Here is a 25945-nt window from a genome sequence, read left to right on the forward strand (position 1 = left end):
GGGGGCTGCGGCCGGGCTTGAGGCCGCCGCTGGAGTGTGGTAAGGCGGAGGTCTGTGAGCGGGAAAGGAGGCGGTGGCGGCTGGCTGCAGCGAGGGTGCCCACCTGAGGTGGTTCTCGTGTTTTCTCCTCTCTGCCTAGGCCGCTGGAGTAGGTCTGCTGGTCGGACTCCTGCGCCGAGAATGAAGGAGGGAAGGAAGCGAACGCAGCCCTTGGATAAGGACGGTGGCTTTCTGAACAGTTGCCTGGATTCTGTTCTCTCTCGGCTCTGTCAGGTACGTGCCGGTTTTCTTCCCTTTTTCTTCCTTGGGCTAAGCTGGGAATGGGTCAGCTCCAAGTGGCCAGTTTTCTTTCTGCCCCATTTAGCCAGGGTTGAGTCCGTAGCGGGGCGCGTCTGCTTGCTCCTAGTCCGGTTTTATTTCTTTTCTTCTGGGTGGCGAGTGCTGGCTGCCCTGGAGGATGTAAACATACATCCTGTTTTTCTCTTCTGAAACAGGTACTGCAGGTAAGTCCTTACTTGCTAAGGCGAGAGCTGAGCGCTGAAACATTGGCAGTGATTCCTACTGGGCATTTTGTATCACTGGAGCGTGTGCTGTGTGCAGGATATAACTCAGAACTGAAGCACGTGTGGCTTTTTCTCTCCTGTGTTTCTGTGATATTTGCAATCTTCCTGAACTGGGAAAGAGTCGTGAAAACAAGGACCAAACTTAAACCTAGGGAAGATGGTACAGCTGCATTGGAAGCCCTACATAGGTTTGTTCTGATTTCCCTGCAGATGTTCCATTCCGGAACTTACTTTCAGAATGCAACAAACTCTAATGTCTACCTCGCTTAGAAACAAGTGAGCTCTGGCTCACCTTCGTGGAGGTCACCTGAGCTTGGCTTTACTATTCAACCTTTTCTCTTTTTGGCTAAGAGCCTCATTACATCCTCCGCACTTCTCTGTTGATGTAGGAGGAGTTTATTTGGCTCAAATGGGATACCATTCTTATTTCTCCTCTGTTTAACAGCTCTTGGTTTCCTAAAACTATTTCCTATCAAGAGCAATGCAGTTGTTCATCCCTCTAGGTCCTTCCTCTGTACTTGATTACCTGTTGAATTTTTCATCCGTGGTTTCAGGATATAGATGAGCGAATTGTCAAGGGATGCAGTTACTGTAAATAACCCACATTACTCACATTGTTACGATCGGAATGATGTTGTGTGTCATGTTGATAATGGAAATCAGAAAGAGAAAGCTTCAATAGCCTTGGCAGAGCTAGAGAAGTTCTTGCCCTATTTTGAGCTTTGCTTTCTGCTCAGAGTTACAGGTGTCTCGGTTTGTGTCTGGAGCAGCTAACTTCCACTGGGCGGATGATGGTTCCCTTCAAGAAGTTCTTCCTTAAGGCAGCCAACTAATAGGGCAGTAGATTGGGTGTCAGATGACTCACACTGTAGTCCCGGCTCTATCGCTGATCTATCTTAAGTACCTTATGCTTGTTTTCCATGCTAATCTTGTCTATTTCTGTGGTGGAAGGACATGACTTCATTTAGGACTGGCAAGTCTGCCTGCAACATATTAACGGTTACCTAGTTGTCATTTAGCAGCGTCACCACTGGTTCTGTTTTCTTGAATAATTGTTCTCTTTTTAGGCTTCAAAAAGGTAAATATGTTTCCCATCCCTTTTCTCTTCACACAGCACACCTCTCTGAGTCACTGACATGAGAAGAATCTTCATAATTGTATGATATTTGGGTTGGCTTAATTCTCTGCTTATTATGATATTGCTGTATAGCTTCATATGTTTTGACATTTATTTTGAGTGCGTGTTTGAAGCTCTGTGACTGTGAAGATCCTGTGCCAAATTAGCGTATAAAGAATTTGTTATTTTCCTGCTTTGGTCTGCAATGGCTGCTAATCCACTGCTGGGATTGTTTGGAAGAATTGGGAGTCCATGCTAGCCTCTTTCCACTGAAACTTCGACAAATGTCTTGGAAGTTACAAAAACTGTGGAAGTACTACAAGTATGGTGGTTGCAATTGACTCCTTCCGTTTTTCACTTGGAAAGGGGTATGTTCACAGCTTTCTAAGCTACCTTGATCAACAAGTGTGTGGCTACACGATCACCATGGGCTCTTCAGAGCTGTGGCAGTTATCTAAAACAAGCTCAACTCTTGCCTTGAATTTGTGTAGCATTAGTATTGGTTGCTTGCAGAGACCAGTCTTGGTTGCCTATGGTTTCGCTGAAGTTGCAGGCTTTCTCCAACTTGATAATTAAGCTCTCCTAGGTCATGTTGCCCCTGCCTGCCTGTTCCCATCAAATCTGTTTGCCTTGCTCATCATCTCTGATACAGAACCGCTCCTGGGCTCTGGCAGAATTCAGGGTCATACTGAATGTGACCATACCACTTATGACAGTACTGATCACGCAGTTTCATTTTGAGTTGCTGTTTTCTAGGGATCCAGGAATAGAATGCAAAGTCCTGCGAGCAGAGTATTTGAGTCCTAGTTGTTTTTCAAGGATCCTGATTTGTGGCTTATCAAGGGCATTTATGGAGGGGCCAGGGTGTTGTAATACAGTGCGCTCAGAGGAAAACCGATGCAACTTTCAGTACACTCTCACTAGAAGCTCTGATTGGAGAGAGATCATTCGATACTCTTCTCTCCTTAAGCAAAGAGTCTGAGAAAGTGGAGTCTCTTGTTTCTTGGGAGACTTACACAATTTAAATATTTCTGCTCCCTCTGTAATGAGAGCTGTAGTGGTGTTTGAAATTTCTGAGAATATGGAACAAGTCTTCTAGCGTTTAGACTGGCTGTATGTGGAAAATGACATCACTGAAGTTACATGTGTGCTAGCAGGACAGTAAACGGCTTCATCTTAGACCTTGATCCAAATTCCTTGACGTGGCTCCAAGGAATGCAAGGATGTGTGCTGGATCATGGGTTGATGCTTCCCCCCCTGCCCCTCCCCGTGACTAGTATGGGCCAGGGTGTGGAGAATAGAACTTGGAGCTAGGATATGTAAGCTTTGTTCCTGGCTATATATGGAATACCAATTCCATATATAACTATATAACTATGGCTCCATTTCCCAGCTGTAAAGTGTTCTTGCTTTCTTTAAAGTACTCGGCTACCCAGAGCTGGAAGATAACATCTGTACTTCTAAAATGTACAAACTTATAAGAGAATTGGTGTGTGTGCTGACCCTCAAACCTTCATTAAGTACCAGGGAGGAAAGCAACAGCTAACTATTCAATTCATTCTGCCTCTACACAGCTGATGTCTCTCTAGCCAAAGGCATGTCAGGGTAGATTAGACTTAAACCTTTTGATTTGCTTTGAGAGCACAGAACGGGCAAGTTCCAGGCTGAAAACTGACAGGAGTGCAATGTTGACTGTTCTGGAGGCCTGAAGGGGAATCTGAAAGTTGGTAGGATGAGCTATCGAGGCTCATCAGAGATTCAGCAAGTTTTATGCTCCAGCTTGCTGCATGCCAGAGTCTGAAGTAGCTACTTTTCATTTTGAAAATCTGGAGGAAGTTGTGTTCCTAACTCGGATGATTTGTAATCCTATTGTATCGTCACTGCTGAGGGTACCAGAGTCTAAATACCGATGAACTGCCATATCACAGAACCACAGTACTGTGTTTTCTCTAACCCACTATTCAACCATGTATCTACCAGCAGGACTTCAGTGTTAATTCCTCTTGATTTTTGTACTCCTGCAGTAATGTTAGTCTTCTGATTTTGAATAACTTGTGGGGAAACTTACTGCCTTTCTGGACAGGCAAGGCAATTGTGTAAATAGATTGGAGGATTATGAACTTTTAAGTGATTTAACCCAGATTTTCATGGTAAATAGGAGTTGACGGCTGGTGTGAGAGAGATGCCGACCTGAGCTTTACCTAGGGCTCAACACCATCAGCTCTGGGCCAGATGGTCTTGCCTCTGAGAAATGTATTAGAGCAATGTCTAAGTAAGGGCACAGTTGAAATCTGCTGCCAAGACAGACTTCTTGCTGTTGGAATATTTCTGTGTGGTCCTCTGTTTCTACGTGATTGAAAATAGGTCTGGAAGGGATTCTGATGAGGGTACCTAGTCCATCCTTTTCCACAAGGCATGATAAAGTACACCGAAACCATTCCTGATAGATGTGTTGAGCTGGTTCTTTAAGTAATGGAGATTTTCTAGTTTCTCTGGATGGGTTGTATTTGACTTCATTAAACTTTTTCTTTTTTTATATATTGTGACTTTTGTCAGTGTTCTGAATGGGCACAAAAAGACCTGCTAGCAAGTGCAAGGAATGCCAGGTGGTTGACCATTGACCTCTTAATGCCAGTGGCCAGAAAAGCGGTGGCAATTCTTGGCAAGGGAGGGGAGCTACTCAATGCAATGCTTGTGAGTTTTTGTTTATGTTTTTTATGCCACAGGGATCTTCCATGGAGGGTATGGGAAAGTTAAAATACCATTCTCCCTTTTTTTTTTTTTCTATGTAAAGTGAAAAAGACCTTAATTCAAACTTAGCAAATAATTGCCTTTTTTTTTTTTAAACAACATCACCTGGTGGTTGTGTGTGTTTTTGTGCGGGGTGTGTGTTTATTTTTGCTGTAATGCAGTGTAAATTTGACTCTGAAATCTGCTATTGAGGAAAAAGTGGATTCTCATCAGCCTCAGCTACTGAGCTTTTCAAGGCTTGAGGCAGCAATCTGCAAACTGTCAGGTCCAATTAACGCAAATGGCTAGAGCTGTTTTTCTCTCTCCTGGAGAGAGCACAGTTCATCAAAAGCCAGAAGGAAATTTCATCGGGCTCATGAGCAATTATCTTGTGGGATGTAATAAGAGATCCACTAGATGCCCAGTGTGAACTTTCACTTATAATCACTCTTAATTCTCCAGTGGGCAGATGAGCACTGATTTCACCAATTTAAAGCCTGAAGTTTTTGTGTTCAGTAGAAGCTGGTAGAGGGAACTTGTTCTATTGTAGGGTTTGACTGATGTTGACTTGTAAATCTGAATTTTGAACATCCCTGACCGGGCAAAAGGTATTCCACCTTCGTGTTGTGGCTTAAGCCTGGTAGGCAGCTAAGCACCGCGCAGCTGCTTGCTCGCTTCCACCCTGGTGGGGTAGGAAGGAGAACTGGAAGGGTAAAATTGAGAAAGCACAACTTTATCAGGTATGGTGGTTGCTTGGGAAGGCAAACACCATTACTCCAAATGTCCCCCCTTCCTATTTCTTTCCCCCAGCTTTTATTGCTGAGCACAATGTCATATCAGATATCCCTTTGGTCAGTTGGGATCAGCTGTCCTGGCTGTATTCCCTCCCAAATTCTCGTGCATCCCCAGCCTACTTGCTGGCAGGGCAGTGTGAGAAACAGAAAAGGCTTTGACACTGTGTAAGCACTGTTCAGCAATAGCTAAAATATCAGTGTGTTATCAACATTGTTTTGGTCACAAATCCAAAACAGAGCACTGTACAAGCTACTATGAAGAAAATTCACTCTATCCCAGCCAAAACCAGTACACTGTGGTACACCACAACTTATGTTGTTGGAAGCCTGTGACAGCTGTTTATTTTTGGCTTGCTGGTGGTGTTTCCCAAAGGTTGTGTTTGTATTTGTATGTTTTAAAGCAAATATTGACCTACTGTGCAATCCAGTTTGTTTCATGGGTCTAGTCCCTTAGTTAGCACTGAGCTGATTGATTAAGAATAGTGTGCTATGTCTTTGCTCCTGGTAGATTGTGTGGCTGATACTGTCACTTTCTGTTTAACTTATTTTGTTACTTGTTGCTTACAAAAATCCCTTTTCGGTCCTTAGAACTTGGTGACAAAACCAGTTTGGAATGAGGCTATGCAGGTGAGTGCTTGGTTTTTGAAGCAGGTTCACTTTTCTGTGTCTGTTGTCATCACAGGTGGGTTGAACTTTGAGTAAAGTGAGAATTGAACGTTCAAGGCCAACTCAGTTCTGATTTGATAGCTCTAGAAGACTACAAGCTTTTTGTGCGTGCCTTCACACCCAACTGGAAGAAGTTCTCTGATTAGTGTATTTCTTGAGACTTCAGCTGTATTGAAGCTATGGTTTTTTGAGTCCCATCTGTGATCAAAATTAAGGAGAGGTGTCTTCTATCTGAGACTTCAGTTGTGGCGGTCCTGGATCTGAAAGTAGGCAGCACTTTTTGTCTGTTTAGCCTCAAAAGTACAGAGGACTTCACAGTGTTCAGGTGTAACAACAAAGGACTCCCAGCCCCAATGTTTGTACTTAAACCCAAGAAATTTTATATTTCGGAACAAGGAAAATAGAAGATGACCCTGCAGGGTCTTTTAAATACCATTTCACCCTTTGGAAGCATATGGGATGCTGACCTTCTTGGGCTGCGGAGCCAGTTTTTTCCTAGTTCATCCTCCTGGCAGTCCAGATGATAGTCCAGTCTATGCAAACTGTTAAACATGGAGGTACTGCCTTTCCCTCTAAGGGACAAGTGGTGGTGCTTGTGCATTTCATTTTCTTGTTTGCTATGATACATTTTCTTCTTCTGGTGATGTCTTGTACAGTATGAAGGCAGCATGGCCGTGAGACTGAGTGACTCCACGGGGATTATTGTAATCCAATGCTTCTGGCTCTGCCATGAACAGTCTCAGAAGAATCACCGAGTGTTCCTCTGTCACAATTCTGAATGAGGATCTTGCCTTTGTCCAGTTATCTCTTATGCTCTTCCTTAGTTAAGCAGAGCTCACCTTTGACTGTGTTTCACGCAGCAGCTGGCTCAGTTGGCTTTTGCGTCAACTGGAGCTATTAGGTACTGCCGTACTTGCAGATACTGAACCCAGAAATGTAAGATGTGTAACTTCTCTATAACTTCTTCCATCTTTAGGATCTATTCTGAGATTGTTTGCCATTTTTTAGGAAACCAGAATGCTGGGGTCAAGCTTCGCAGAAGGGTTTGCACAGAACTACTGTTATTGAATACTAATAAATTTGCTGGTGCTTCTTTTAGGCCTGCATCCTTTAACAAGGTGAAAGAACAGATAGTAAGCCAGCATGGTAACCACTGAAAGTATCGCTCCCACAATTTGAAAGGGAAGGCAATGTTCCCCTCTCACCATCACAACTCAGAGCTAGAATACAATCAGTGTAAATTGAATGTAAAATTCAGTTTAGGCAAAACAGATCAATGGGCTGGCATTTGTAAAGGACAAATGTTGATTGTAGAGATAAAACGCACTCAGTGGGACTGTCTTTAAGCATAGCGCCTGGCTAGTTATTTTTAGTATTTCCTCACTCTATGTCCCAGTGTTTCAGGATGCGTGCCTGCTCTTACACAGTGAAGCTGAAATGACAAGATATTAATCCCTGAGCAGAGGCATATTAATCACCTGCTTTATCCTGTTGATGTAATACAGTTAAATATACTTGAGAGCAGGTGAGGTATGGGGCATGGAAATGGTTTAACCTCATGCAGGCTTTTTCTTGACTGATTGGTTTTAACAGTGACAGCTGCACCATTTCTTTTTTTTTTTTTCTGCTGAGAGTAAATTTGTCAGTAGAATGGCTTCATTTATCTGCTATTGATATTTAAGCCACACAAACATCATCTGCTCTTCTCTCCTCCTCTGTGCTAGTGATGCCATTTTGCAGAATTTGGACTAAACAGAAATCCTGACCACCTGACGAAAAGTGAAGCCAAGTTATCATTGACACCTTGTGGCTTTGCAGTGGAATATTAAACTATTCACTTCAGCCAATTCCACAAATCCTTTTGGTGGGCTGAGGGGAGGAATTAATGGGTTTAGTCTAATTTCTAATGGTTAAGTTTGTCATATAGTCACTGAGATGGTGTCAGGTCTTCTACCTTAGAAGATCTGCTAGTGCTGGGAACTAAGAATTTGTATCTTCTGTGCTGTAATCGGGCACTGTGGCTTTGCAATGCAACTGGGCTCTCTAGCCATCTCTGTGTTAGCCACAAAAGATCAAACCTTGGAAACTGCCTTCTCCAAAATGGAGAGTGGGGCCTTACTAGACTTTTAGTCTTAGTAGCTAAACAAGACCTGATCTGACAGTGCGGCTCTTTGTGTGAGCGAGGGCTGTGGAATGAGATCTGGAAAACAATAAACAACTAAATGGGCCTGACTGCATGTTTTTCCACATCAAGAAGTGGGACTTGTACTAGTGCTGTGTTATGAGGTAGTATTAAAGCCCAGTGTTTGTGAATTAATAATTTATTGAAACAACTATTCTGAAAGCAAAAAATCTTTATCATGTGTTAAAATTCAATATTAGCCCTTATATTAGAGTTATTTTTCTCATTTCGTTGGGGGTTTTGTGTAGGTAATAGAAGGCACTATTGCCAGGGGAGCATCTTAGAAGAGGCCTGCTAAGAAGGCAAGGGTTTTGTTTGATGAGTGGGGAAGCTATTTGAAAGTAAGAGACTACCTGAGTTGAGAAGCAGATGGTAAACTTGGTTCTGAGAAATGGGAGAGAATTAGAATATGTATTTCTATGGGAAGACGTTTGGGCCCAATACAAATGGACTGCATAGAAGGCCAAAGTTCAGAGTAGGCAAGGGGGGAGATTTGCAAGTGGTAGAGCTGGGTATTGAACCGCTGTGAACTGGAGTTGAGATGATAAAATGCCGTGGGATAGGCAAAAGTCTCCAGACAGGCCCCCTGCTAGAAACTGGAGATTGAGTGTGTAGAGTTCAGGTGTGGTGGGAGCCAGGGAAGGCTTCCTCGGGGTTCGAAATTGCGTAAGACAGCACACCTGGGACACTGCAGCCAGCTGGCAGCAGTAAGGGCTAACGGCTCCTAGCCTCACCTGGGAGCCAGGAGGGGACAAAAGCTACAAGGTGGTCTTCATACAGTGGTAAGTCAAAAAGGATTACTTACTGTGTGTTTTGCTGGTTTTCTGGTCTGCTTTTGTTTAATAGTGAATATATTTGTGGGAATTGCGTGTATCCTTGAGAGAAATTACGCTGCATCCTGTTAGAGCACATGCGTGTGTCCGCTGCTGGGCTGTCCTGGGGTCTGTCTTACTGTTTGCTGAGGAGAAAGAAAAGCGAAGGGTAAGTCTGAATTTTAGTTTATTGGCATGAATACTAGCTTTGGTAATTAACTTAGCAGCTTTGAGCCTCGGTCAGAGGTATTTGATCCTAGTTGTTGACTGTTATTAAAGAATACAAAAGTATTTAGTTCTGTGTTGCAGGTAGGGAAACTGGGGTAGGGAACAATGCTTAATTGTGTAGATAAGCATTGGCCAGGCATTTAGCTGTTCAACTTGGGTTGGTTTCACAAAAACACTGCTTGTGTCAGGAAAGGGGGAAAACCCTGCCAAGCGAATGCCTGTAGGAGTAGTGCTGAAAAGCAGCTGCATACCCACAGCAGAAGTTCTTAAGCCAATATGAGCTGACTGAATTTAGCCATTACACCTAACTTGTTTGGATCTCTGTTGATGTTCCTAGTGCAAGGATATACAATAGTAAATCTTGAAACTATACAGTAGTGGTAGTTAATTGATCTAAGTGTTTAATGGCTTGATATGAATTTTTAAAATGGCACTGTGTCTCTGAAGTTTTTTGGAAGCAAGCAGTTAAAATGTGGTGTGTGTGTGTATGGTGAGGGCTTAAAATAAAATATTTGGAGTGATTAGGAACCACTTTGGCAGCTTAATAATACAGGGTGGTTGAAGAAACTGTTCCTGACTGAGTCAGGTGCCTCCCTGCTGCCTGTTTTAGTTGGGAACAGATCCTTTTGATCCCTGACTTGAACTGCAGACCTTTGCTTTTGTGCAGAATCCCGGTGCAACGAGGCCAGCAGGACCACCACCAGTGTCCTTTGGCATCTTGTTGTTGAACTGTCTCCTGAAGAACGAACAAACATCATTCTGATTGCTTGCTTGTGCTGCAGTGAAATTGTTCTGGATTTCTGCTGTTGCAGGCGATATTGGTGATGTGCTCGGTTCCAGGCTGTCGGTGCTAGATGTCTGTAAACATTTTATGAGGTTTGCCCAGTCTGCATTGGGATCAAGGAAGGATAAAGCAAGTGGCGTTTGTCTTGACAGAGTTCATTGACTTCCAGTTATTTTACTGATGTCAAGTGAATAGTGTCTTTATGCACAGTGCCCTAGCTCTGCTTGGTATGCTTTCCTCTTGCCTGAGAGAGATGAGTTGAGGATCAAATACCGAAGCACAATTCCACTCATTTGCTAATAAAATTCACAGCTGGAATGTCCCTGGCATCCCTTTGTTCTGCTTGTTAAGTCCTTAGGAGCACTGATCCAAAAGGATCTTTGTCCGTTTCAGTGATCCCTGTGAGTGTTTGCGTTCATTTCATCTGGTTACTGCCAACTGCAATTATTGATTGTTATGGTTTTGTTAGTTACACTCTGTTTTCCTAATCCTTTCAGTGCTTTCTCTTGCGTTTCAATGGAAGAATCTCATTAATGGTAATTTACTGTGCTGCTATTACTACTTCTGCCTTCCCTGTTTCACAGAGAATGAAAGACTATAGAGGTAGCTGGGGTGTAAGCTAACTCCCAGTCTGTTGCAAGTTAATTTAATAAACTCAAGCCTGTGTGTAGTTGTTCTTGTGCTGCTTGCTCACTATTTGTACGAGAGGGGAACTCGGGGCAGGAGGGGGGGTCTCAGAAGGCAGGCTGTAAAACTCTTTAGATCCTCTACTAATCAAAATAAGCTGCTTTACCCACCTCTGCATTGTGCTGAGGATGCCAGAGCTTAATTTTCTTACTTATTGCATTGTATACCATGTGCAAAAGGTCATGTGGAAGAATGGGTTTATAGCTCCCTAGTAGTGTCATGGGGGCAGCGTGAACACAGTATGTGTTGAATCAACAAATACTGAGTTTCAAGAAGCGTTGATCTGCCTGTTTTTGTCAGGCAGAGGACAGAGTGTTTTCTCCTCTTAGTGACGTTACGTATTTTCTGTCCCTGAATGGGAATTTATGGAGGAACTCTTGACTCCTGTGACAACTGCCCAGCCCACCCAGGATTCACTAAGGTGAAGGTTTTGCCCCCAGCTGGCAGTCTCTAGCCCTGTTCCAGTGTACCCCGTTTGCATAGTTATGTTCACGTCAGAGGTCCAGCACTTGCATTCAAGAGCATGCACGTGAATGAGAGCCTTAAGGAGGATGCAAAACATTACTGTGAGGGAGTCACACGTGGTCTGGTGCTGTGGCTGTGGATATCTGGGCAGGATTCATGGCTTTTAAAGCATAAAAATAGTGATGCTCACCGAGGTCAGATTCCCTGGAGAATGGCCTAGGAATGTCTGTCTCCAGCTGACTGGAGAGTAGAGCTGGGAGTCTCTTGAGTGCTGTCTGGAGGGGACAAGGTGGCTCCTCGCTCACTATCAGCCTGATGCAGATGTTGGGGGGAGGCAGGTTCTGGCCCTGGGTGACTGCCTTGGCTCTCAGAAGGAAACATGGCTTTTATCTTGGCTCAGGGCTGTGGAAACAGGCTGGGCCGGTGCTTCAGGGCCGGGCTAGCCTTGAGCTGCTCCTTTAGGGGCGATGTCAGGAGCTGCTGAGGGTTGATGGCAGGAGGCCCGTTGCTTCGGTTCGTTTGCTGTCCCAGCAGCCTGCCCGCCTGGTCTCTGGTGGGAGCAGGGCTCTTCCCCTGCCCTAACGCACCTGGGCTGGGTCCAAAGGATTGAGTTGTTGTGTTGGTTTTAGCGGTTTGTAGCTTGTGTGTGTTTTGTATTCCTTGGAAAAACCACCAAAGAGCAAGGGGATGAAAGTAAGTAGGTGGCGTGAGCTCTTTGGTAGGTGTTGGGTGCTGCAGATCTTCAGTTATTTGAGAGATCCAAAATACCAGACTGTACCGAGGAGGAGTCGTCAAAGAGAATGAAAATTATAAGAAATGGGGGATGCTGTTATTTGCCAAAATGCTTAGCATAATAATGACTTCTTTGGGGGCTTATGAATTAACAGTTGGGAAAGCTCAGTGTTTCAGGCTCAAGGGAGCTGCTGTGGAAGAGACCCAGTAATAAAAGTTCTGCTGCAGCCATCTCTGTGTGTGTTCACAAAGGATGGTCAGAAACTAGAGGTATATTGAAGTTTGAGCTTTGCAAGCTTGGGCTGCTCTTTTGAAAAAGTGTGTGATTTGCATTGTCCATAGCACTTAAGGAAGCATCCTTAGGATAGGCAAAGCTCTCTGAGGTGGAGTAATTCACCTGAGAAGACAATTCAAACTGCAGAGTATGTGTAAAGGAGAAAACAAAGCTGCTTTAAAAAAAAAACACAAAATCACCTGCATCTTCCTCTGTTTACCATAGGGTGCAAATAACTTGATTACTGAGCTACAAGCACTGATTTTGTCAATCTGCTTACACCACTGTTCGGTTCTGTTTACTGTGTAGCTAGTACAGCAGCAACCTTTGCCTCTTACGAGATGGATGTTAGGCTGCCTCTAGAGCACCTTCTACCAACAGCACAGTTTGAATATTGGCAGAAAGTTGCAATGATTATTGCAACTAAAATGTTGTGGACTGAAGGCGCAAAAGTATTTTCCCTTTCTTCCAGTTAAGTGTTACTGGGATTTCCTAAGAATGGACTCCTAGATTACACCTGGGCTGTTCTTTCCTGTGTCACAGTAGATGAGGTCAGAATGTTAGGTCAGGATTCAGAAATATGCTTGTGTTTTAAAATGGATTATTTGTTCACAGTTACTTTGAAATCCCACAGGAAACTGATGTTTTCTCTGTGAATCATTTCTGGCAGCTATACCTATTCCAGCTTCCCTGGAATAATTATGACCAAGGCAGCATCAAGCGAGGAGTATTTGCTTCAATGAGTGAAACGCTTCCACTCTAGGAAGTAAATAATGCTGATCTCTAGCAAGGTAGCAAGGTTCAGACTGCGTGAGCATTGTAATTCATCTCATAAAGATTTTGAATGGTTCTTTACTCTTGTTGTGCATCACTCCTGCAGATTAGATGGGAATGCAGAATGCATTTGGTGCCGCCTTATGTGGAAAATGGAGTATTCACGTTAAGAAGACAGCCTTCAGATTAGTGAGCAAGGGATTGCATACAGGTGCATGCAGCACAGACAACTGTTAACTAGTATTCAGCATCACAAGTGTGCAGTTGAACTACAATAGCTTCCTAGAGCTGCGGGATGAGTACATGTGCAGCTCTTTTATGAGTCGTAGGGACCTGCAGAACCAAGGGAAGCTTGATGCCTGTGGCAGTAGTAAAACTCTGTTCCCATCTGGATCCAGGTTATTATGGGCTACTAAGTAGATGGATTTTTGTTCTTGCAACTTGGTACCTGTGATATTGACAGAGATTGCTGTCTCTTGGCAGTTCTGCGACAAGATGTCTGATGTTGGTGTGTCATATTGCATCTGTAAGTAAATTCACAGTGCAGTGAAACGATGCATTTCTCCAGGACTCTTTGTGGAAAGTGTCTTCATGCAGCTTTTGTATTTTACTGGCGGTTTAAAGAAGTGATCTCTGTAGCATTGATGTCAGAAAAGTAGTGGGAAGGTGCACCGAGAAAGTGTGGGTTTGCCTCTATGTAGGTCACACATTTCTAGGACCAAGGCAGTTCTGATCTGAGGTTGGTACTCTGCTGTTTGACTGCTCTGTTGAGCATGTGTCACGATATATAGTGTGTCAGCCTGTTCCGCTGTCTTCAGGTAGCAAGGCATCATCCTCCTTTATACTGCAGTGACTTAAATTTTATGGGTTTGTGGCACAGCCTGGAATATTCTTTTATGATGAATAATTTTTGGAACTGGCATTGCCTTCCTTGAAATGCTGAGAGTTCTGAAGCCTGTGATGTTTCATTCATTCCTGGGGAGAGGGAAAAGGTCCACTGAAATAGCATAAAACTCTTAAGGTTGGGGAGTGGCGCACTCTGCTTGTCTAAAAAACCCTATGGCATTTGTTGTTTCGCTCTCTAAGCATGCTGTTCCTTTTCCCACTGTTATGACCTCCCCTCACCTTCCACCAGTTCACTTGGATGAAACGGGAGGGGGGGTGGTGGTGGTTGTTTTTAAGGAAAAGCCATGTAGCAACAATTGAACTGTGCTTCTCTTGTACCTTTGTATTGTTGGATGTTTCCATTTGTTTTTCTCTGCAGTGTGTTTGACTGTCTTGACTGGTGGATGGCACCCTTTTAAAAAAGCAGTTCTGCCTCTTAGTTAAAGCAATAAATTGTCCATTTTATTAATCTCCGATCTGGAGGAAGAGGGGATTGTACAAAACTCATTAGGCTCTGCGATGCTTTCTAAAAACCATATTCTTTCTTTTTGATAATTTCTGCTTTGATAAAGACAGTAAACGCTGGTGCACCTTAAACTCAGCAATGTTAGCTCCACAAAGGAAGTCTAAATGAAAGTATTGCCCAAGGCATCCTTTAGTGATGATTAGAATGAAAGATGACATGAAGTTCACAAGGACGTTTGCTTTTGATGTCACTCTCATGTGAGAGGTGTTTGGATGTCACAGTGATGCGTAGCAGGACAAGTCTGAAGCTAGAGAGATGCTAAAGCTGAGCAGAAATCGGGCTCTTTCTGCTTGCTAGAAACTTGATTTTGCATCAAACTACTCCTCCATACATTTAAAAGGGGATGTTTGGCTGGAGGAAGAGTTTATTTTTAGGCCTCAGTGCTTTCAGTTGCTTTATTGGTAGGTGGTAGTGTTAACAACATGTCACAAAGCTGCTCCTTTTGCCGAGTCTGAGTACACATCCTATTAGCCTGTCAGCTAAACCAGGTTTGTCAGCCTGGTTTGAACTGGCTCTGTGTCATGGCAGTTGGTAAGATTTGTGGTGCTTTTGGAACCTGCACTATTTGGCCCTTGGCATTCTGTTGTTTGGTGGGTTTTTTTGGTTTTGTTTTTTTTCAAATTTTGAGAAAATTTTGGATGTTATGGATAGCTTGAGAGGAAGAGGGAGACCCAGGGGTGCCCAAAGATAAAAGGATGCTACAGTAGCTTTTTTCAGAAGTCAAAGCAGAAGCTTGGCCCTAAATATCAAAAGCCATGGTCCCTGTGTTGTTGTCTTCTAGTAAAGAGGTAAACCAGGCTTTGACAATCTATTTGATTTAATTAGAAGTTGTGGATGTGCTTGCTGCACCTGTGTGGTATTCACCTCATTTACCAATTGTCATGGCAACAGTTGGAAAGGTTATCCCAAGCTTTTACTGATCTCAGCACAAAATCTGCAGTGCTTATTGCAGGTAAGCGATAACCGTTCCCTGTTCCTGCCGTAGCTAGCATGGATAAATAGCAGCAAAAGATTGACTTTTCTCTGACACTGGTGCTTTTTAAAAAACTGCTATTACTTTTGGCAAAAAGACAAAACATTTCTTTCATATACCTCTTTAAAACTTCCTGTATCCCCAAATCAAAACCAAAACTAACTTTCTGGGCAAGAGAAACTCAACACTGCAGTATTATGTGGTAACATGCATATGAAGAGTCTTCCTGAAAAATAGACTGGTATTATCATTTTATTGCTAAAATCATGCTGCTGGTGTTTTTCTGGTCATTTCTTTCAACTCTGTTTACTATGCTTTTTTGTTTCTGTTGCCACTGTGTCTCTGGTAGCTATTGCACATATTCCTGAATTTGAAATCAAGGGCTGGTACTGAAGTTCTGTAAAGACTTCTTGCCCAGGTCTTTTCCCTCTGTCGTGGTTTAACCCCAGCCAGCAACTAAGCACCACGCAGCCGCTCACTCACTCCCCCCCCATCCAGTGGGATGGGGGAGAAAATCAGGAAAAGAAGTAAAACTCCTGGGTTGAGATAAGAACGATTTAATAGAACAGAAAAGAAGAAACTAATAATGATAATGATAACACTAATAAAATGACAACAGTAGTAATAAAAGGATTGGAATGTACAAATGATGCGCGGGGCAATTGCCCCCCCCCCGCCGACCGACATCCAGCCAGTTCCCGAGCGGCGATTCCCTGCCCCCCCTTCCCAGTTCCTAAACTGGATGGGACGTCCCATGGTATGGAATACACTGTTGGCCAGTTTGGGTCAGGTGCCCTGGCTGGGCATGAGAAGCTGAAAAATCCTTGACTCTAGTCTAAACACTACTGAGCAACAACTGAAAACATCAGTGTTATCAACATTCTTCACATACTGAACTCAAAACATAGCACTGTACCAGCTACTAGGAAGACAGTTAACTACATCCCAGCTGAACCAGGACACCCTCGTACACAGCGCTCTGGAATAAGTCTTTTGGCTATTATGCAGGTATTTCTGTGTCTTGGAAGTCTGGCTGGTTGGTGTATCCTTCCCATCTGTGCTGAAGCTGTGAGGATCCCTGTTTTAAATAAAGTACAGATTTATCTACTCAGCAGTCAGGCCTCTTCTGTAGCCAGGTCATTCTGGGGAAAATGTGGTGTGTTGAGTGGCATCACTTCATTGTATGTTGTCTTATTAGGTGTGCTGAACATGCAGCTGACGATGCTTGATGTGTTGCTGATGATACCGCCTGTCTCCAAGACCCCTTACGTGGAAGAATTTTAGGGGTTGCTGTGCAGATCAATGGACTCAGACCCCTATGCCAGCATGCAGGTTGGGATGCGGGTAGTTCGTGGAGTGGACTGGAAATGGGGCAGCCAGGACAGCGGCGAAGGGAATGTTGGGACTGTGGTTGAGATTGGTCGGACAGGCAGCCCAACCACTCCAGATAAGACTGTGGTCGTGCAGTGGGATCAAGGCAACAGAACCAATTACCGGACTGGATTCCAAGGGGCTTACGACCTTCTTCTGTATGATAATGCACAAATAGGTAAGTGTAGCGTGGACAAGAAGCACAAACACTAGTGCTGTAAATCCATCTCCTTTAGCATATGTAACACCTGCCTCACGTGCTAGCTGGAATGTTAAGCCTTTTGCAGCTGCCTGTGGACTGATGCTGAGCAGCAGTGTATGCTCAGCCAATTCATGACAATGAAATTCCTGTTTGCTTCTATGCAAAGGTTCTTCTGCACTCTTTCTTTTTTATCTGTGAGTCTAACTCTGACTTTGCGGACTTTGTTATTCTGTTCAATTCTGGCATGACTTTTAGGATTAGAGTCCCTTAAGCCAGGAAATGGATAGTTCATTTTACACATATCACTTTACATTTTTGCATCATCTTCAATACATGCACAGTACATGATTATTTTTTTTCCTTAAAATATGCTGATACAGTTCTAAAAGCCTGGTCAGCCTGGTTTCTCTGGATCTTGTGTGGATCTTATATTCCTTTGCTTTTGTTCCCCTAGGTGTCCGTCACCCTAACATCATCTGTGACTGTTGCAAGAAGCATGGTATACGGGGAATGCGGTGGAAATGCAAAATGTGTTTTGACTATGACCTGTGCACACAGTGTTACATGAACAACAAGCATGATCTGTCTCACTCCTTCGAGCGCTATGAGACAGCGCACTCGCAACCGTAAGTGGTGTTATAGGGGAAGTCCAGTTAACCACATTGACATTTATAGGTCACTGTTCTATGATAGTGGTCTCCAAAATGGAGTATGCATGCCCCGGGGGGTGTGCAAGATGATCTATTGAGGTGCAGGAAGAACATAATAGAACTTCACTAGTACATGTCTGTATAATTTATAAAGAAATAAATGTACATATATTGGAGAGTGCTCAAAATTTTTTACTGATAAGGTTGCATGATGAAAAAAGTTGGGGGATCACTGTTTTACAGAATAGTGTAAGGCTGGATCTGGGACTTCTATGGAGCTGCTTGAAAAAAGACAGCAAACGGAATTCAGCAGAATTTTTCTGAAAAATTAAGGTGAAAATGCAAAATGTTTGTCTGCTCTGGTCATCCGCCCCCACCCCCAATTAAATAATTTCTTAGACATGCTTTGCTATCTGCTATTGTCAGATAACTGAGTGGCCACAGGGAGGCTGACGGGAATCTTGCACTCCCAAATTGTCGATCTCTTCTCAGGGTCTATACTGTTCACTGAAGAACACCACCTTCTCATTTACTCTGTACTCTGCACATTAGCATTATTGGAAGTGACTGCTGCACTGATGCTTGTGGAACAGTATCCATAATTTTATGCTCATTCATGATGTGCCGAAACATGGGATCTGTTCTCGTGTCCTGAGGAAGAACTGAAAAATAGTCTCAACAGTAGTTTCATTTACGCCTCCTAAGGTGGGCATGAAGATGAATCTTGTAATCCTCTTGCCTTTAGGAAAAATAATAGGAAGTCAGATCTTGTCTCTGTCATTTATTTTCTTTTTTTTTTTTTTTTTTCCCCTTGAAAAATCACTGTGCTTTGCATCTGTCTGTGGAATGAAAAGTGTAATTACTTTGCTAAAGACAATGGTGTCAGATTTGCAGCTGTTTTTCCTCCCATATGGGAAGCACTCCCTAGAGTTGATTACCATAGTTTTGCCGGTGTGGTTGAGCCAGAATTCTGAGTGCTAGCAAAGGGATAGATGTTGCTGTCCAAAGATGTCCCCTCTGAGCTTTGAGGCTTGTGTTTATCCACCAGATTAGGATGCTTCTCGAGCTTGTGTTAATATGACAAGCCAGCCAGATCCTATTGTGAAATGAGCTTTGTGATTTCATATCTATATAAAAATATACATATATTTTTTTCTCTCTGTTTCTATGAATATTATAGTTAGCTCCAAGTAGTTACTCGGAGGTGCCTCCTTGTGATATTAATTGGAGCTTTAGGTACACTCTGTTGTTACAGTACATAATCGTCCTTACACTTAAAGAAAAAAGTAAAAAAGTAGGCAACAATTAGTCTAAGAGGCTGCACTGTTGCGGAGCAGTCCAAATTTTCTGGCCTTTGCATGTGTTCTCCATGGCACTGCACAGTGCTGCATTCTCTTGGGCAGCAGGTCAACTCTGTTGCCTTTCCTGACCCTCATCAGGAACACCCCAGAATGCTATTGTTTATCAAAAGGCAGATTGCTAGGCAATTTCTCCCCAGGAGTCTGACCCTCTGCAGAACTTGTTTCCTTTTCTGAGGAATCTGAATGGTGAAAGATGTAAATAGAGCAATTTTTCCTTTCAAAGCTTGTATCTGATCTGTGTCCAAGCTGCCATTTGAATTAGGCAATAGAGTGCTCGCTGTCAGTGTGAAAATGGAGCTTGGAAGACTGCCAGTAAATTTGCCAGACCTACTACTGTCCTATGTGAGTTGTTTGACTTACACAAAACACTGCAGCACCACTCTGGAATGTTACCGAAGCACTGGAGGGCTCTTTAGAGGTAAATGTCCACTAAAGCAGAATGTGATGTCTGATGATGCTTGCCCCTTAATAGCTTTTTGGTTTGTTTCATTTGTTTTTTTTCCTGAACTGCTTTGTTTTTTTCTGCAAGTGTGGGTCATTCAGTGGTTAGAGAAGATGTGACAATATTAACTTTTTTTGAGTTGATAAAAGGAAGTCTAGACATAGACTCTATGATACTAAGTCTTGTTAAAGTAGCAGTATTCTTATTTACGTTACTATGTGTTAGCAGAAGCAATGATCTTCCTAATACCAAGCAGCTAATTAAAAAGAAAAAGGGGGTGTGTGTGACATCAGGGACACAGCATGAGCCTGTCAGATGTGGCAGTGGTTTCTGGGAGCCTCAGTAAGGCGTAAAGGAAAAAGCAGCAGTAATTGTAATTGGGTAATACAACACCTTTCCTGCTGTTCCTACGTGGCAGGAATTGAATGTAGCTGTGCTGAGGGATGGAGATAAATTAGAAACCCTCAAAGAAGAAGCTTCCAGTTGTGGAAAGCTGCAATTTTAAAGATGAATGAAAGGTACATATTGTGATTCTTAAAAGTCATTAAGCTTTTGGAGAAAACAGGCTGTCAGAAATGCTTTTTGTTTCAGTCGTTTGACTGAGTTGGATGGTAGAATACTGTACTATAACTGCAATGCATATGTGTTTTATGCAAGAGCTTTCTTTCATACAGGGAGCTGGCAAACTGAAACAATTTTACTCAGAAATGTCTTGCAGTGCAGGAGCAGGAAGAAGTAGGAACACCTTTGCTTTAATGCAAATGTAATCCTATGGTTTGTTGGTTTAGTGTTCTGAAGATTGCTCTGCCTTAAGAATTGAATGTTCTGAATTAAAAAAAAAAAAAAAAAATGAAATGAGGGGCATGGAGGGAGATCACCTTTGAACAATGCCATAGAGAGGATTTCTTTGGAATAACAGGTCTGAGCTGTAAAGACACATTGCCTTAGGCAATGCAGCATCCTTTTCGAAGAACAAAAATTGTGTACTTATGACTCACTAGGACTATTGCTTAGATCACTCATCTCTATTTTTCGGCGTAATAAAATAGAAGAGAAAACCTTTGGCAGTTCCCCAAGGACCCCAAAAAAAAAAAGCTGTGTGTTTAAGAAGACATAGTATCTGCTGTGTGGATTTGTTTTTTCTTGAGGTTTTGTTGCTACCCACTGTTGTTTGAATGGCTATGAAACACAGTGTGAGTCGCCTTTAGAGATCAACATTGTCTCACCTCCTTTCTCTGGCAGGGAATGGGTATCTTTTGGTTCTTTACAATGGGCCTCAAACACAGTAGTGTGTTGCTTTCAAGACCTGGGGAAAGTGCTGTGATGAGCACACGAGTGTTAATTAGTCAGAAATCTTATAAGGGGAGTGGATGGAGAGACAGTCCACCAAATTTGACAGCATCCCACGATCTTGGTTTTCCATAATGAAGGAGGGGCTACTTATATATCTTGATTGTAGTCCTTGGCTTACCATCAGTGAGATCAAATGTAGAAGAACCATGGAATGCAGCTGTACTGCGCAGCTGTCACATCAAATGTCTCTTTAACCAAAGATCAAGAGCTGGGAGTTTCCAGTCCCTCCGTGGTCTCCATTCTTACTCTGTTGTGAGAGAGCATCGCCATGCATCCGATCTCGCAACTGCTACCGTTGCTGATCCTTTGACAGAGGAAGCTAAGGGCTCGAGTAGGACCATTTCAGAGATTGCAGTATGATGTCCTTGTGCAGCAAATTGCTACCACCTGCGCTGCTGTTGCCAGACCCACCACATGGCACCTGTGCAGCTAAACCTAGGCAAGGGCAGCACAGAACTGTTTGTAGCAGCTTGCTAATCCTAGGGTTTAAGAGGCCTTAAGCCCAGACAGATGCTGCAGAGGGTTCCCAATCAGTTTTCTAAAGAGGCTTTGAAGACACCTTTACCTGAATGCTATTTCAGGTCTTAAATGACCTGAGTTTGAACCTCTGGTGGCAGGGAGTACTGATTTTTTTTTTTTTTTTTATTTTGCCATTTGAAGTAATCTCTTCCCAACATCTGCCAATAGCTGGTAGTTTTTATTGGTCTTGTTTGGTTTGAGTTTTATGGCTGTTTTGGGAGAGGCTCTCATCCTTAGTTTAAAAGGATGGACAGCTCAGTTTTGCTAGAGACCTTTTTTTTGCAATTGTGTATCCATTTGCTTGAATATATGCTTAGTAATTGGAAGATAAATCATGTCTGTAAGCAGGATAGCAAAGCAAAACTCATCAGGTGTATGTTAGGCCTGGAATAGTCAGGCACACTCTGGTGAGTTCTGCAAATAATCAAGTCTGAGATAATCTTCCTCTCATACAAAATACCAGTATTACTATGTTCAAGTGCAAAAGCAGCAATGGCATTTTGCATGCATCGCCTTCTCAAGGATGATGCAAAGTTGAATTTCAGTAGGGGATGAGGTGCATTTTACCCAGGCTCTTTTCTAGACTTTGCTCACCAATAAATCACAACCTTAACAATTTTTCAAAAGTTCTATGTTTTTCTGGAGAACAATGGAGTTGGAGGAGCCAGCAAACTACACAGGGAAACATTTTGTGTAATCAAGCATAAGAAATACAAATTTTTTCTCACGTTGTGTTTTATACTGTCGTCTAAACAGAGTTTGGTGTTATTTTCAGCCATAATTCTTAAACCAGCTCTGTCTAGTCTAGTTACCAGTTGGATTTCTAAATCAGATACATTACAAGAACAAGCGCATGCTGTCATTGAGGTATGCATGTGCAATGCAGACTCATTGAAGGCAGCTTTAATAATCCTGCCTTCCATCTGTGATTGCTTATACTCTAAGCCTGAGCTGATAGAGCAGCTGAGTGACAACTGCTGGGTGTTTGATTACTAGGCAATAAAGGGGATGCAGGTTTATTTACTATACTAATCTCTTCAACATGTGTTATTTATGCAATGTCAGTTTAAGCTGCTAGACTAAGAAATTTTGGTGAGTAGCGTTTTGAATCAAATCTGGCTCTTGTGTCATGATGTGTTTGTTTCCTAACTGGTTTGAAAATGCTTGTTAAGTATTAATGCATTTATTAATATGAATTTATTTATTAGTTTATTCTATTAATGAATTAGTATAATTTCGCTTTTTAAAAAACCCCATGATTTACCAAATAAACTACCTAACTGTGCCTCCTTAAAAAAACATGTACATTGCAGAACACTAGGGCATATCCCCATACTAGGGCTTCCCTTATTTAGTTTGGAATATTCTGTTTGATTTGTGGAATAGGGATTAAATTTCAGTGACATATTTTATCTTTGTCTTTTCTGGAATTACATGATCAAAACTGTAAGCAAGAGAGATCTTCGCTAAAGCATCCTTAACCTTGTGTTTTGAACTAATAGTCATGTTTAAAAGATGATAAGACATTTCACTTTGTATGCTCACCAGTGCTTCTGTGTCATTGTCAGTACAATATTCTGCCATTAAAGGCTGCGCGTAGACATCTCTGAGAGCATAGTTGAGAAAACCTTCTGTCTACAATACAGTGTTGAGTCTTAGGTGCACACACGTGTTTTAGTTCACATTTAGTAGTCTTGGTCTGAAATCTTGCCCCCTGTGGCTTTCCAAAACTGAGTCTGATATGAGTTAGCTTTGGAGGTTAGCAAAAAAGGCAGCAAGCATTTAGCCCACCTCAGACCTTGTGATCTGGGTTATACAGCTGGTTTTGTGAAGAACTGTGCCTTGGCAAGGAAGGATAGGATTGACAATGGAAATTCTTGGTAAAGGCAGTTCCTGAAATAGGTTTCTGTGATCCTGATCTCTCGCTAGCGTCCTTGCGTTAGTCTGGTTCATGCTTGAGCAATCGGCATCCGCCTGCCATCTGTCAGAATTTCCTTCCTTTATCCTTTGCTGGAAGTGCTTCAGTAAAAGCTTTGCTAGGGAGGATTAGAGAATGTAGAATTTCTTGCATCGTTGACGTCGGTTTTACCTGTAGTTTCTGTAAGATCTCTGTGTTGGCTTTTCTTGAGGTAGCCTGTGTAGATCTTTATACATCCTAGGAGGAGTGTGGGTTTGTACCCACTGTGAGCTGAGATTCTAGTTTACAGCTGTGCCTTTCTGAAGACATTAACACAGTATTTATGGTCTGCTGCTTTGCAGGGTGACCATCCCTTTTGCTTTCCAGTCCCATGCTTTGTGCTTGTTTCTTTGGATAAGAATTGTCTGCAGGGAGAAGCCTCTGTCTTGCAAAATATGTTAGCTGTGCCTGGTATGAAAGGGCTCTGACTTCTGCAGGGCCTCGGATCGCTACTGCAAATTAAAAGCAGTCTATTTAAACTTCTCGAAGTCAGTTGTTTTGGATCTCATCTCTATCTGTAAAGCATGGATGATGCTATTTTTCTGGCTGTCTGGAGCGTAGCTCTCAGTGATGTGAAAGGCTATGTAAGCACCTCAGTGAAATTTGAGCGCAGGCAGAGTAATCCACAGGGGGGTTGGTTCCAGCATGCTGAAGACAGACATAGCTTCATTCTGTACAGTACATGCTCCCAAGCGTTTTCTGGACTCTATAGTAATTTAATATCATTGGCATTTGTAGGGCAGAAATGGCTGCAGACTTTGGCTGTCATAATTAAAATTGTTATTAAAGGCAATATTGCAGTGATTAAACTTATCCCCAGGGTGTTTTTGCAACACACTAGTAACTTTGGTTGTTATCCAGAATTTGGAGCAAAACATGTTGAATTAGATTAAAACCTAAGATGTATCAGCTCAGGACATCTGGTTCTTGTATCATTCTTTGGTGTTCCTGGTCAGCAGTGTGGTTCAAGACAAGGTCAAAATTTTTGTGAGGCCAGGGGAAGAAGGCAGTTATGGTGGATTGCCTCCAGCATTTAAGTAGAATGGGAGATGGAGTTTCTTATGCTGCTTTCTTCTTTAAGGAAGTTCAGCTTTCTGAACTGGTCAGTTTTGTTTTGTTGTCCTGGTCTCTAGCCACAGATTTCACTAAAAGTGGCAGGTAAATGTGAGAGCTGTTGAGATGGGAAATGACTGTTGTTTGATTACACAGAAAGGGAAATTATGCTAGGAATCTAATGAATGATGGCTATTTTGCTGTTTAAACATCTTGCTTAAGCTTAGCTTGGTGCTCTGTTTACTACCACTGAGAATCTTTGCATTGAAACCCCTCCCTTATGAGAGTAGGGTTTGGAGGAGAGAAGTATATTTTTATCATTTTGTCTCAGGGCTTGACTAAGATGTCTTTGATAAATTGTTAGAAAAGCATTCAGCAAAACACAGTGAAAATAGCATGTTGTAGCTAAGCTGTTTCAGATGTAGTACAGAAATCCATGCTGGTTTTTGAAGCCAGTCTATAGTGCATGACACAGTGCAATAAAATGAATGCTGATCAGTGCTTCTTTTTAGCTGAGCTTTTTGCTAGCCCTCTTTCATTATATTCTCTTTCATAACAACTGCCAGCCTTGATGGTGTTTAAAACAGACAAAATCTTAACCATCCAAAAACCAGTCTTTGTCTCCCTCCTGTTGAGCTACAATCTGGATAATGAACGTTCAACAATTATAAGAGCATGTGTAAATAATCTCTCCCTCTTTTTAAACACATTAGGTTGTAAAGCACAGGTGGGAGATCTGTTAACAAGTTAAGAAAGGTAAAAGACTTGGGCTTTTGATGGATAAGTAAACAGTTCAAGCATAAGCTTTTTATCCTTCTGAGTCTCCACCTTCTCTCTCTAGGTATTAGATGGAAAATAAATACAGCGTTCTGAGGTCAGCCCTACCCCCAGTAGGCTTCCCCTCCCCTTCCCCTGTGGAACAGCTGCTGAACTTGGTTTTGCTCTGTCTGGTCTGGGAGTTGCCAAGAGCCTGTCAGGAGGAGGTGCGCAATTATGGCTATGGATTGCGGCACCTTTGCAGTCACCTAGAAAAGTGGATTGTACCCTGGGCAAGGAACACAAACTGGTCCATAAGGACTTTGGTGGCTTGGTATCTCATGAAAAAGCTTTCTGCTAGGGAACAGACACTAGGAACAGCACGCACAAAAACAGCAGAGAAGCTGCTGTACCATTATGGGAATTGGAAGCTGCTTTAACAGGACATCAGACCCCCTGTTTACTATCACGTAGGTATTTTTTTTTTTTTCTTAAGATGGATCGGTGTGTATGCCTGTGATGCGGATTGCAGGGCGGATAGAAAGTTCTGTGTTACCCTGGAAAGTCTAGCCACAACACTACTGGTCTAATCTGCTCTGCTTTTCAGCAAGTGAACTAGGCGGTGCAGTCTGCAGCTTCGGTTATGAAATGTGCTGAACTCCTTATGACTTTGAACTAGGAGACTGCCTGAGACATTACTGCTTTCATGCAGTGTACACCCTAGTAATGTCCATAAGCATTGCCTTAAATTTAATGATGGGATACAAGGGCAGCTGAAAGTTGGTTTCACTCTCCCTCTGAAGTGATGTCAGACTTTCTGGAGAACTTACTAACTTTCTCCTTACTCCTCTCTTCCCCCCCCCCGAGGCTTTGTTTTAAAGATATATTTTAATGATGTGAGACTTAGATTAATTGACTTGGGTGTTCTTTGGGAAACGTGGATTATAAGTGGCACAGCTGGCAAGGAAAACTTAATATGCCCTCCTGCTATGATGTTTTGGATTGCTTGATGATATTTGTAGGAGGGCTTCCCATGCTCTGTGTAGGCAATGGGGTGAAGGTGCTAAACCCAGATTTTGATGACTGGTT

The 25945-nt window shown here is 42.7% G+C and overlaps 1 protein-coding gene across 3 annotated transcripts in view; it reads left to right on the forward strand.

Moving 5' to 3' along the window:
• The first annotated feature begins 144 nt into the window (after positions 1-144).
• Positions 145-25945, forward strand: part of MIB2 (mindbomb E3 ubiquitin protein ligase 2) — a 51564-nt gene continuing 25763 nt past the window's right edge. For all 3 annotated transcript variants that reach the window (XM_010577435.1, XM_010577437.1, XM_010577436.1), the window contains exons 1-3: positions 145-273; positions 16391-16741; positions 17220-17391. In XM_010577435.1, the coding sequence (XP_010575737.1) occupies positions 16495-16741; positions 17220-17391 (419 nt within the window). In that variant the 5' untranslated portion in view covers positions 145-273; positions 16391-16494. The remainder of the gene's footprint in view (positions 274-16390; positions 16742-17219; positions 17392-25945) is intronic.

The sequence above is a fragment of the Haliaeetus leucocephalus genome, unplaced genomic scaffold, assembly GCF_000737465.1.
Source record: "Haliaeetus leucocephalus isolate CR32 unplaced genomic scaffold, Haliaeetus_leucocephalus-4.0 Scaffold556, whole genome shotgun sequence".
Taxonomy (NCBI): domain Eukaryota; kingdom Metazoa; phylum Chordata; class Aves; order Accipitriformes; family Accipitridae; genus Haliaeetus; species Haliaeetus leucocephalus.